The sequence below is a fragment of the Punica granatum genome, chromosome 6, assembly GCF_007655135.1.
Source record: "Punica granatum isolate Tunisia-2019 chromosome 6, ASM765513v2, whole genome shotgun sequence".
Lineage (NCBI taxonomy): Eukaryota > Viridiplantae > Streptophyta > Magnoliopsida > Myrtales > Lythraceae > Punica > Punica granatum.
In genome coordinates, this window is record NC_045132.1 from 4,833,329 (window position 1) to 4,847,134 (window position 13,806).

Consider the following 13,806-nt stretch of genomic DNA (forward strand, 5'->3'; position numbering starts at 1 on the left):
AACCATGAACGGGGAAGAAGATGACGGAGACGAGTTCATGGGCCGGGCTGCATGGGCTTTTTATGGGCCGGGCCTAGGTGGGTTTGTTATGGGCCGGTATTTTTTTTCCTCATATTTGGTACGTAACACGAGTTCTTGATTGTATAACCTAGCAAAAACTTTACTGAAAAAAATGAATTACATTCCGAATTTACATTTTGATTATATAAGTTTTAAAATTATTGTGACTTTATTAATCTTTACAGATCTTCTTATTTATAGTATAATATTTACTAATATTTCTCAATACCTCTTAATAAATATGAAATCAGTCTAAAAGTAACTGATATGAGGCCCTAAATTCTACCTTTTATATTGCAGTATAGATGAGGACTATAATTATATTTTTTGAGGATAAAATCACGTTAAGTTAATGAAATATCTTTCTTCCAAAAATAGGTGGAAATTAAAAGTAAAATAATAAAAGGATAATATCAAAATACGAACTTAAAGGAATCATGGAGTAATTCAACATTTAAGCTAACAATTATCGTGCTCGGACAAAATTGAGAATCCATAATTCTCGGTACGTCCAGTAAAATAATCTGATTAACTTTTTCAATAATTTTAAAATTTTGAAAAGAATCAATAATTAAAATATGAATAATGCATAAATAAAGATACGAAAATCATGGTTGTTGCGACCATCTCGACGAGGTTGTCAACGGCCACTAGGACTCATCAGCATCCATCATCCTCCTCAGCAAGGCCCACAGCTTGTTTGTCTTATAATAATAATGATAATGATAATAAAAATAATTTTTTTTTATTATTATTATTATAAAAACTTGATAATTGTAAGATTAACGGAATATCCCACAAAATATTCTAGTAGTGTTAGCCAAAATAATCAGACGGGGGAAATGTCGACGTTCCTAAGACTGGGGCTAAGTGTTATTTGAAAAAATTTCAAGAGAAGGGAGTGTTAATTTTTCTAAGAACGGAGTTAAGCGTCATTTGAGAAAGTTTTTAGGAAAGTAAATGCACCCTTTAATATTTTGTGAAACATTTTAATAATCAATGATAAATAAATTATAAAACTTAGCCTGAATCCGCGTGATGTCGCGGGGTCTAGAATTTTTTTAATTATTTATTATTCACATTATATCAATTTATGTAATAATCTAGGAGGCATATAGATAAAAAAAAACAAATGACAAAAATAATTATCTATGAACAAAGTTTGTTAATTTATTTTAAACTTGTTCATATTCGATGGTTGTTATTGAGTTATATAGGATCATTCACAATTATATTTGAAATTGTTCAAACTTCGTTCTTCGCTAATTCATAATGTTGATCACATGAAAATATACCAACTTTCAATTTTATATCATGCTTAGTACGATATCAATCTCGCTTTTAGTTGCAATGATTTTCCAACGTGACGCTTATCGGTTTCACGTGGTTCACCGAAACTAACCTAAATGGGCTCTAGTAAAAAATTTTAAATAGGTTGTTGGGAATCCTACAAAAACGGTGGTGGCCTTTGGGCCTTTGGTGCCTCACCTCCCAAATAAAAGAAAAACAAAGAAATGGTGAAAGGAAAAAGGAAAATGAGGCCAAGAGTTTCTTATATAAATTTTAAAATTAGTATTCAATGTCTCTTATCCTTAATTAAAGTCTTAAGTTTAAGTCATGTGAATAGAAAAAGTTTACGATTGGTAGAGATTTATCCTTTAGTGGGCAGACCTAGCTTGAACTTGAAATAGTAGAGCTCTATTGCCTTGGACTTTCGGATATCAAAGTTACACACAAAAGAAATTCCAAAATTAATCATTCTAATTAAGTTAAAAAAGGACTTGAGAGTTTCAATTTGCAATATAGACCTAAAATTTGGAAAAGAAAATATAATATATAAGCTAATTTGTATATCAAACATTTTCAATATTTTCTTTTAAAAAAAATTTCTAGCTAAAAGTTGGGGAGCAATATATTGGTTTGACCACGACGATTGTTCATTTAGGCAAGGGGTTAATCGAGTTATTCGCTATATTGTCCAAGTCGGAATTATAAACACTGCGCAAAAAAAAAAGGTGGAATGAAATGTTTCTCGAAATAATTATTCTAATCATAATAATCATTTAAAATAAGAGGTCAATCGAGTTATCATATATCTTCTCAAGCGAATCTAAAAAATATTGAGAAAAAAGGTAGAAGAAAAAACTTTAAAAAATAAATAATTTCTTTAAAAAAGGAAATATTATATATATATATATATAAATAAATAAAGAGGGTGAAGGTGTCGGTGGGGAAAACCCACCCATTCTCCTCCATAACATTATTATCAGAACCGGATTGGACATGATATCGGTTCTTGGTCTGGATCGGTCGAATGTTCGATTTGGTCTGCTTGAAAACCCAACAGATTTGAACCGTACCGGTCAGTTTTGAACAAAATCTCTTTGAATTGATTGATTCTGGGTTTGCTATTTGTGTTTAAAAATATTGAAAATTATTATGCTTAAGGCAGGATTCAACCTCCTGACCTCTAACAAGCCACCTCTATACCATGGTTGTCAGAATCGCGATTCGAATCGTAGAATCGTACGATTCTACGATTCAAGGGGGGATCACCGATTCCGATTCTACTAGGTGAGTCGAGATTGTGGAATCGTGACTGAATCGCGTACTGAATCGTAGAATCGCAGAATCGGACCGATTCTGCGATTCTACGTTCAGGCTTGATTCGGCCCAAGCCCGGGCCCAGAAGCGGGCCAAAGCCCTCTCCCGGCCGCCCTTTCTTCCGTCTTTCCAGTCGGATGAACCCTAATTTCTCCCATCCTTCCAGTCCGACCTTCGACCCTTCGACCATTGCCCCTAAATCTTCGAGTTTTCGACGAAATCTTCCATCCACCTGCTTGCTTCTACGAGCTTCGATTGACGATCCACCACCTGCTTCTTCCGACAAGCTAGCTTGTCTAAGCTTCCATCCACTTTCTCCAAGTGGCAGAATTGCGATTACTTTCTCGGGTACTTCGAGCTTCGACCGGGGCATGGCAGGTACAGTCTCCGATTCTGAGCTCTAATTCTCCCTACCCTAAACTTCTCGAGTCCCGACATCATTGATTGTGATATATCGATAAGGATTCGATTTCTCAAACACGTGTTCATTCAAATTAGTGACTCTGCAGCCTCCGCTGCCTTTGCTTTTCTATTTCACTTCAAAATTTTGATCGACTCCTATCAAGCCCACTCTTTACTCGAATGTCTACTTGTGGAAGAAATTGGGAATTAGAGGAAAGAATGTTGATTGTTGCGAAAGAATGTTGATTGCTGCGAGCCTGCCCAAATTCACAGATGTACTATGACTGAAAATACCAAAAGAAAACTTTTTATTTTGGGAGTTTAAATTATGATTTGGATTTTGGACCTTGAATTTCGATAATTTGTAATGATATTTTGTGTTTTTATGACTTATTATTGATTTGTTGGTTCGTGGTCTTTATTTTAAACAAGAATTGATTTTTTTGCTTAGTAAAGTATGTTATGTATATATATATATGTTATTTTTTTAATTACAGGTAGAATCTTACGATTCACGATTCGAGTCGCGATTCACGATTCTATGACCCTCGACCGATTCTAGATAGAATCGCGATTCTAACAACCTTGCTCTATACCACTCACTAACCACATAAGCCATGATTCTCATTTGATTTATGTACTCCAGTTCAAAACTTTTATATTATTGAATAACCGTGTAATTTTTTTGAATTGGTGTATGTTATAAATCGATTTTCTTAATAATATAACTAAAATTTATATTTTAATTAAACATGCGGTTCGATCCATCGAACCCCTAGTTGGACCCGTAAAACCATGAACCCATGTTCCTTCCGGTTCTGATAACACCGCTCCATAAGTCCCGAAGGGACCCGTTTTAATTATAGGTTATAGATTATAGATATGAAAGCCAACAAGAGTAGACGTGGTTGCATCAATTAAGTTAAATCCTTTCAATTTCGGTTAAATAAACTTTAATTACATGTCATTGGCAATATATTCAACGTATTATGATATTATCTAAACTTTAATTACAGTTTTCTATATAATTGAAAATATTTCTCAAGATATGTGATATGTTTAAGTGTTAATTTATCCTATAAATAGGAGACACGAAAGTCTATTTTATACGTCATTTTTGTCTATTGATCAATGTGGTTTTGCTTGTATATTGTAACCTTTGTATATTGTAACCTTTACGTAAAATCGCTCAATCCTCATATATACCTGCCTATATATATTACATATTTATTTTTTATTATCATGATTTCTAATTCATTAACTCCGATTATATGCTTATTATGTACATTCAGTAAAAGAAATATAATTTTAACGTCATTTTTCTGTCCATATTCATTTGTATATAGTCATATGCATTAGTTATCTATTTTTGTGATACAATGACCGATAAAGAGATAGAACGCATCGCGCGGGTATCAACTTGCAAGCGTTAAGTTTTATACAGAAATTAGTATGGCACAAATGAACTGGACTCCCACAAAAGCCAAAATAGCTCTAAGAGTGCAGTGACTGGGCTGAAGAATTTCCGCAATAATAATAAATATATATACAGAAATTAGTGCATAATTACGAGTGCATGACACGCGCTAAGGCCAAGGGGCAAAAAAGGAAAAGAACAAAAGAAAATAGTTTACTACTACTACTACTAGGAATGAAATTGACAATCTGAGCTGATATTCGCGGCTCGTGGAGAGCACAAGTTACCCTGCCCCTCTCTCTCTCTCTCTCTCTGTCGCCTTCCCCTCTCTCCACTCTTCTCTTCTCCTCTGCTCCTCTCGTCAGCGAAGTTTTGTCCCTGCGAAAACCCAGTGGAAAGCAACCCTAGGAAAGGGAGTCAGGTTTAGTGATAGCCTGCTCGCTCGGCCGATCAATCTGAGCCGGAGGCGGGGGAGGAATGGACCAGTGGAAGACGGATTTGGGACCGTCGACTTCTTCGCATCAACCTCAGCCCACTCGCCTGCACAACTCCCAGGCCGAACAGCCCAGGTTTGCTTCCAACACCCAATTTGGTACCCTTTTAACCGTTTCAATTTTGGAGCGTTCGTGGTTTCGTTTTGGCGGAATCGACGAGCTACTGTTGGAATAATGAACAGTGGCCTCTGTCCTGCTCCAGCAAGACAGAATTTTCAGTTTTCTCGTGTTTATCGGACATCGATTTCTTATGCATGACTGAGGCTCGTGTAGATATTGTGTTGTGTGGGCGATTTTCATTTGCGTAGATTCCTTGACTGTATTTCCTGGTCGTGTTCATAAGTTTGAGGCAAAAGCTCCTCTTTTGGAGAAGATGGTTATTCGTGGAGTGTTCAGAAGATAAATTCAATTATGGGATTATCGTATTTTAGAAGATAGATTTTTAGGGATCTTCTTTCGGTTTCGAGATGGATGGTATTTGGAATATTGGTCTGAGTATTGAGGCAAAATGGTATTTTGATATGCTTTCTTGATGCTGTTCTTGTCACAGGCAAGGGCCAGCTGTGGAAGTGAAAGATCCTATCGCTGCGAGGAAAGTTCAGAAGGCCGACCGTGAAAAGTTGCGGAGGGATCGGCTGAATGAGCACTTCCTTGAATTGGGAAACGCATTAGGTATATAATTAAATTTCGCCCTCTTCAGTTCACGCTTTTTGCAATGTACATCTTCAATCTCTCTTTATTAATAAGGTAGCATTTCTGGTTTGATGTTGGAAACACAGTTTTCATGTTGATGTATTATTGGTTAAAACATGGGTCTTGCAATTTTATGTTGCTTCTCACTCGGTTAAAGTGGATGCAAAGGCTTACATTGAGGTAGCGTAGTGACACTACCTTAGCTTAGACCAAGTGCTGGGGTCAACGGAACCAAAGATGCCTTTTGTGGTAGGAGTATTCCCAAAAAATGAAGGTTTTTATTTGCAGTCTAAATATTGGTTTGACCACTAAGGTTGATAGTAGAATCTAAGTGCAGACAGGTTTTCCATGAGATTCTTCATGTAGAGATGACAGTAATGTGTGTCCTAGAGGGCATTGGTATTCCTAGGCCGTGTAACCAAGATATTTGTCATAAAGTCTTTAGTGATATCTTTTCCAATATGTCAGATTCAATCTATCTTTATTCTGCTGAATCTGATACTGGGCATGCATGTGAAGGTGTTTGCATCCTTAAGTATCTTCTATACCGGCAACACATCTTAAGATTAAGACTCTGGTGGATGTACTTATTTGGGACCAGAAGTTGATTTTGCTTACAGTTTTCTTCCTTTTCAGATAGCGATTGTTGTGAGTTTAATTTATTCCAGAATTGCTCTGGTTCTAACCATTGATAATGTTCCCTCCCGATATGATCTACAGACCCTGACAGGCCCAAGAACGACAAGGCTACCATTCTCACTGACACTATTCAGGTCCTTCGGGATTTAACTGCCGAAGTGACCAAACTAAAGGCTGAGTATGCAGCTCTTTCCGAAGAATCTCGAGAGGTGACATTCTGTTGATGTACTGTCCTCTCATTGTAGGGTACATCCTTTGCTTAACTAAATCCATTGTTTCTTATGTGCGCAGCTGATGCAGGAGAAGAATGAGCTCAGAGAAGAAAAGGTGTCCTTAAAAACTGACATCGAGAATCTAAATACCCAGTACCAGCAGAGAGTTAGGGTAACGTACCCATGGGCCACTATCGATCCTTCCCTTGTTATGGCCCCCACCTACCCGTACCCAGTTCCACTCCCAGTTCATCAGGGTCCAATACCTATTCATCCATCCCTTCAACCTTTTCCATTCTTTGGTAATCAGAATCCAGCCCCATGTTCTACATATATACCATATCCTGCCCCTGCACATCCTACAGTAGAACCACACTCGGTTCATTATGCCTCCTCTTCCCATGTTTCGAGCAAGCTAGATTCTAAAAGCAAGTCCTCAGAACATCATAGGGGAAGCAATCCTGACAGGACCGATGATTTAAATGATGTTGCGACAGAACTCGAACTAAAGATGCCTGGATCATCATCAACACAGCAGGTAAATTGCCTCTGTCCATTTGTGGAGAATTCAAAAAACAGTATCCCTGTGTTCTGAAACCTAGCAGGCCAAGATACCGTTGGTAATTACACGGCGATGTGCTTCTGATGGTTTGATTGGTTGATTTTGTACAGGACCTCGGATCAGATGAGAGGAAGGGGAAGCAGACACGGAGAAAGGACAAGACTGTTGTCACCGATGGGAGCTCATCGAGCAGGTTTTCTTCATCTCAAGCTCTTCAAGATAGCTCCTCCACTAGTGTTGGTGACATCCCAAGACCTAGCAAGTAACAGAGCTGAGCTCGCTTTCGCCCAAATCATCACTGAAGAGCACTGCCTCTCAATGGATTCTCCAGTACTCTATGTGGCAGGACCGTCCGGAGTTTTGCCGTTGCTGGCTGAACTTCATCGAGAGAGATTTCTGTCTTGCAACGGCTGTAATTCTTTACACCGGAGTAGTCCCAAGTACTGATTTGTACAGATCTCATGACTCATCATAATCGACATTGACCTCCATCAGTCAACAATTGTGATCCACTGGGTATCAAGGAATCCTTTTACATCAGTATGAATGAGGAAGACACAAGATTTTGCTGGTGTTCTTGATGGAAACCACATTAACAATGGAGTTTTCCGACTCAATAACTGGGTATACGCCGTACTGTCAAGTTCGTCATCTAGAACTGGGCAACTGTACGAGTAAATTATAATTTCTATAGGCGGATAAAATCCAATGTTAACATATATCATACATATTTTCATACTTTTATGAGTATGAAAAGATTGCCCTCTATATGTCCTGAAAATATTTCTCTTTTGAAAATTCTGTACGTGATAATATAAAGAAATCAAATATAATGTCACACTACTATATACAACTAGAAAAAATGTTTCGTATAGTTTAGTACGATAATAGATTATATTCACCACTAAGTCATATATTTGTCCAATTAAGGCTTGGTTTGAGAGTGGTGTTATTGATGGAGAAGTACTGAAACAAAATTGTTGAAAAATAAGTACTAATTTCAAAATGAGTTAGAGTGTTCGGAACAAACTAATTTAAAACTGCTGAAAGTAAGAAAGGCAATTGTTAACACTTAAAACAAAATAATAATAAGCAGAAGTATAAGTACTTATTAACTGTTTAAGAAAATCACATTTTCAATCGCAATTTCGTCCTAAACCATGGTTTCAAAAATTCTCACTAAACACCAAATCTGTTTAAGATTATAAGAAAAAAGTGATTATGAAACATTCTACGACGCTCTCAAACGAACTCTAAATATTTGCAATCTTATGAGATAACTATTCGGTGATGGGTAGTATTTCAAGAACACCTATATAAAATATTGCGCCTATTAATAGTGAAAAGCCCTATATCTATAGGAAACTATATCATAAATTTCTTAAAATTCTATAAAAGGATGCGTTTAGTTTAGAGTTCAACCTTATAGTTATAATTTTCATTTTTTAAATTTCAGCCCAAAATCAAATTTAATTTTGAAAAAAAAATTGAAGAATTGAATTGATTTGAAATAATAATTATAATAATTATTATTATTATGAAACCTCGTAATGTTATTTGACATAAACAAAAACTTTAATGATTTAAAAAAAAATTAAGCAAAAAATTAGACCCGCACCAAAGTGGGGGCTTTTAAGTTTCACTCTGCTGTATTTTCTGGCGAAAGAATCCTCTGAATTCCTCCAAAGAACAGAGATAATGGCACTTTTGTAAGTATCAGAAACTCCAAGGGCCAATAATTAATACCGTCATATTCGGAGCGATCGGAGGATGGCATTAATGGTAGAGACGCATTTTCCCCTAATCCCCTATTAGTATCGTTCAGAAATGCTATTGGTATACTTCATAAATGCTAAATCCTATTACAAGGTGTGTTGTAATTATCCCCCTTATACTGTTTAACATAAGAAGCCCTTCTATGCATTAAATCATAATCTATATTATTGTGAGCGGTTAGGGGATTATTATGATAAATTTTAAGAGTATTTAGCAAACCGTGAATATCTAATTGAGTTAAGTGCACGTTGCCCCCCAACTTATGAGGTGAGTTTAGATTTACTCCATAACCTTTAACTTTTTGCGAAGTACCCACCGACCTTATTTGAAAATATGCAAAGTGTCCCCTCAACCAATTTCCATTCAAAATTCCAGTAAAAGATGACACATGACACTCCCATGTAATTTTTAAAATGGTAAAATTGTTAATTGATTACCTACAATTAAAAGAAAATGAAAAAAGCAATTGAAATTTGAAATTAGGGCATGATCTTCCTTCGCCTGCTACCTTCTCATATCCTTGCAGAGTGAGGAACAATAAATTTTGGTTCCACGCCTATGACAGTCAGAGGTATTGTTGCTAAAAAGGAGCAAAAACCCTCCAAGTGTGAGATCAACCATTTGCAGCTAAATTTTTATTTGGTCAAGTAAATTATCCTTAGGTGTAAACACTCCATTGTCTACGAGTATTTGCAGTATAGTAAAAAATATTGCTCTCGCAATGCAAAATTTAATTCCAATATGCTGATCACATCATATATTTGTCAGAATGGTGGAGTCCATAGCTGAAGTAATTTATGAGATTTTTAATTTTTCTTTTTAATAGAGATAAAAAGAAAAAGAATGGATTATTTCTTTTCTTTTCCGATTTGACATTCCTCAATCTGCAAGGATATGAGAAGGCATCAGGTGGAGGAGGATTGTGCCCTAATTCCCAAATTCAATTGTTCTTTTCGTTTTCTTATAGTTGTAGGTAATCAAGTAACGATTTTACCATACTTAATATGACATGTGAGTGACGTGTGCATCTTCCGGCCGGAATTTTGATCGGAATTTGATTAAGGGGGCATCCTGCTTATTTTCAAATAAGGTCGGTGGGTACTTTGCAAAAATTTGAAGATTAGGGGACAAACTAAAACTCACTGCATAGGTTAGGTAGCAAAATGCATTTAACTCTATCTAATTATACGTTGTTTATCCTCTGACTTAAGCCACTCTGTTTATTAATTATTATAGCTCGTGAAAGAGCCCACCAAGATTCATCGACTCCTAGCCCGTTTTGTCTGTCGATGCGTTAATAGAAGTGATTACCTAATAGCATTTGCATTCACATATTGGGGTTAGCGCTTGTTTGGAGCAGTCTCAACTGAGATGCCATTGCCGATGATTTGGTTTGACAAATACCACAATCAACAACAGTCGTAGAATTTGCAATCACATGAGATGGATCTTCCTTCGGTTTATATAGTAGAGAAAGAATGGTTGCAATGCCCTGGATAGACTGAAAAAATATTCGAGTTTATTAGCTTATCGATGCAAAAATCATCGACAATACCCAAATTATCTAGGTATTTGTCGATAAATTTTACATCAAACCCTTGACTGTACAAAAGAATGATTGTCTAGATACTTATTTATTTCCATGCCTACCAAAGAAATGAAAATTTACAAAATCAGAGATACTAATTTTGTAACCAACTGCAGCTGAGTCTTCCTTTACTATACGTAGCCTCGGTCCATTGTTGAAGGGTCTCCATAGATTCGCCGTTTCTTCATCACAGATGACCTCCTTCAACTGCTCGAGATTCAACATCGATTCAGGCAGCCTCCGCAGACGTGAACGCTTTATCTTGTACAGCGTTTGCAGGTTGTGCAAATGACTGATTTGATCCGGCAATTCAACAATGCTCAAACAATAGGAAATATTGAGCACGCATCAAGTTCTCAAGGATCTGAATTGAGTCGGGCAACCTTACTAATTTTGTGCAGGAACTAAGTCTTAGAGTTCGCAATGGCATAGTCCGCCGATTGATCCGGGAAATGAAGAGAGATTATGGCAACTGGTGATGCTGAGCTTTTGAAGAAGAAGCAGACTGCACATGACTTCAGGAAGTTCCGCCATATCGCAGTAATCAATATTAATCTCAGCTAGATTTGGTAGCAAGTGCATGAGGCTCGAGTCATGATTTGTAACTGCCTGTTCTATCTTACATGTCACGAGTGATACCTTCTGAAGATTGGGTGGTAGTTTGGACAATTTTCCGAAGCAAGGGACTGAAACATGCTTTAGTGTGATCCTCTTCAGAAAGGACAGGGAAGCGGTATGGTTGAAGTTGGTTAATGAAGCTGGGACGAAGCCATGGTTTGCTGCGACAAGAACCTTATAAAGCCGAGCAACATATAATTCTCTGACAGGAAATTCAAGACCAGTACGTCAGTCACAGAGGCTTCCAGGTTGAGCCAATCAGCTGAGAATGTCTCATCTGCAAAGATAATTATACAATAAAAATGTAGCATTAATCCTTCATTTGATACCTTAAACTTTCACCTATCCAAGGAAAAAGGGAAAAGCTAACTTTCATATGAATTCACGGTGAGTCAAGGAGAGAGACGGAGAGACCTGTAGTGATCGATAGAAGCTGAGCTCTAGCAGGATGGAGCTTGTGCTCCTTCCACCAGTCCAGGAAGTTACCATCAAAGATGCTCACAATAAGTCTTTCGGTGAGATCGACTGCTTCATGCATGCCCCTGTAGATAGCTAGGTCTCTTAGAAGACCATGTTGCGGAACAAATTGCCCGCCAAACCTGTTATCAACCTCATTTGCCTTTCGCCTAGTGAAAGATTGAGTAATAATCTCATTAGGATATATAGTCAAGCGCCAAAAACTTAATTAAGAATTCCAGCAATGAGTATAAAGTGTCATTTACCTTAAGGGAGTAAACCTGGCGAGATTTAGTTCGCATAGGCTGTCAATATTGGCCATGGCACTTACACCGTCTCCATTAAGGTCGTATAATTCCTCCCACATATCAAGTAGCGTGTTCACGGGAATTTTCTGGTCCTCACGGAAAGAGCCAAGCTCTAGGAAACACTTCTTGACCGGATCCTCATCATCCAGTATATCCAAGCTCATCACGGGACAGCTGGGAATACCTAACTCAGAATCGAATGTGGTGACGCCACTCAAAAGTTTCCGGACTTTCTCCATCCACAGAGGTAGCGGCTGTCTGTACATTGATCTTCCCAACACCTTAAGGGCCAAAGGCAGGCCATTACAGCATTTCACCATCTGTGAACCAAATCCACTGATCAGAAATTTTCAAATTTAAACACCTTTTGATGAAAAATTATATAGTGATCCTAGTCCGTCTGTTTCATGGAAAACTGAACAGATGAAAAGTCATTTGATGTACCTGGATATATATTCCTCATGTAACAATGAAAATGATAATCAATGCTTTGAAAAATGATTCAGACATAGTAAAGGGGGGTTTATGAAGTAAACGGAAGGATAATAAAGACTATCACCATCAGCATTTTCCTATGATCACACACGCTGACTGTAATTCGGATAAATTTCAGTGACGTGATGACAGACTCCAGCTTCTAATATGCACTTTATGTTAGGAATATAAAAGTCAATTGGGAAAAGTTAATCTCACATCGGAAGTATAAAAGAAAATATAATGGTTTATATAGGATTAGATTTCACAATTTATCAACTCGAGTTTTTGAGTTGAAAGTTAAGTCCAAACTCATGTAAGCACTATAGAATTTAAGACTTCATCTATGAATGATAAATCCATTATTCGATGCTATTCAGTTTAATCATAATTTCTGGGATACCTTTTCCAGAAGGAAGAGCTTCATTGCGTCTACACTGTTCAGTCCTGTCAGGTTATACGTGCACTTGAGTCACCGAAACTCCTCTCTCGATGTCACAAGAATCTTGTAACCTTCGAACTGAAACTGAAGTTTTTATAGCAGGGCTTCTGCATTGTTGCATTTGATGCTCTGTAAAGTAAATTCAACAATAAATTTACTAGGAGTACCTGAATTAGCAGTGGACTGCTGGAATGCGTGCGGAACTAGCCTGACTCCGAGTGAAAACCATCTTGCTAAGCTCTTGGATGTAAAATAGGGAAAAGCACTACCCTTATGTGCCGCTTCCCATAGACGGCGCCATTGTTAGGACCAGAAACTTCGGGTTCAAACCACGAGTGATGCACTTGCGCCTCGTTGATAAAGAAACTGGATGTACAGGCCACATTCGACCTCGAACACCTGCACAAGGGGAGATCGGAGGTGGTGCTTGATTTCCTTCTATGACACTCAAGTCAGTGTGAGTCATGAATATGGGAAAAAGTAACAAATTGTTGATCAATCCTAAAACATGTAAAGTGCATGTATTTATGGAAGGTTTAGAGATGGATTACTTTACCAACACGACAAGATATTCATTGTATTTCCATATCTCACATTCGATATATTAGGGAGTGTATCTTGTCGTTATACAAAATTCTTTATAATAACTCTCGTTGACAGGCCTTTGCTCGTGGGCCTTGCAAGTGGGCCTCGCAGGGAGGACTGGGTCTGTCTCGTGAAAGATCGGATTGGGCCTCGTTAGACCTCGTTGGGATCCTTGGACCTTACAAGCTGTATCGGGTGGGAGCCCGAAATCCTATCCCCAACAATACATATGCAGGCTGCTTCACTTTGATGGCTTCGACAGTCTTCTCATAGAATACAACTTATCCCAGTGTTCAACTATATGCGGTTGTTTCCTCCCAAGTCTCCTGCAAAACAAAGCTTATGATCAGAATATCGAGTGTCTTCTTGAGAAGAAATTAATTACAATTTAGATTATTAGCCTACAATTTCCCACTCAATTTACTTTTGGTAAGTTGGAAAATTTGATTCGTCGTTCATCCCATGTGAACTATTCC

At 37.5% G+C, this 13,806-nt stretch overlaps 1 protein-coding gene and 1 pseudogene across 1 annotated transcript; one reads left to right on the forward strand and one right to left on the reverse strand.

The window, feature by feature from the left end:
* The first annotated feature begins 4,740 nt into the window (after positions 1-4,740).
* On the forward strand, positions 4,741-7,670 carry LOC116212542 (transcription factor bHLH121-like). The gene is made up of 5 exons (XM_031547206.1): positions 4,741-5,052; positions 5,528-5,649; positions 6,391-6,518; positions 6,601-7,059; positions 7,194-7,670. Exons 1-5 carry the CDS (start codon positions 4,961-4,963, stop codon positions 7,347-7,349), a joined length of 957 nt encoding a protein of 318 aa, XP_031403066.1. The 5' UTR covers positions 4,741-4,960; the 3' UTR covers positions 7,350-7,670.
* A 2,819-nt stretch (positions 7,671-10,489) lies between these two features.
* Positions 10,490-13,211, reverse strand: LOC116212077 (annotated as a pseudogene).
* Positions 13,212-13,806: the final 595 nt, after the last annotated feature.

Coding starts and splice junctions, on each gene's coding strand:
- LOC116212542 (XM_031547206.1), top strand. CDS start 4,961: ATGGACCAGTGGAAGACGGATTTGGGACCGTCGACTTCTTCGCATCAA. Junction 5,053..5,527: donor TCCCAGGCCGAACAGCCCAG/GTTTGCTTCCAA, acceptor TTCTTGTCACAG/GCAAGGGCCAGCTGTGGAAG. Junction 6,519..6,600: donor TTTCCGAAGAATCTCGAGAG/GTGACATTCTGT, acceptor TTATGTGCGCAG/CTGATGCAGGAGAAGAATGA.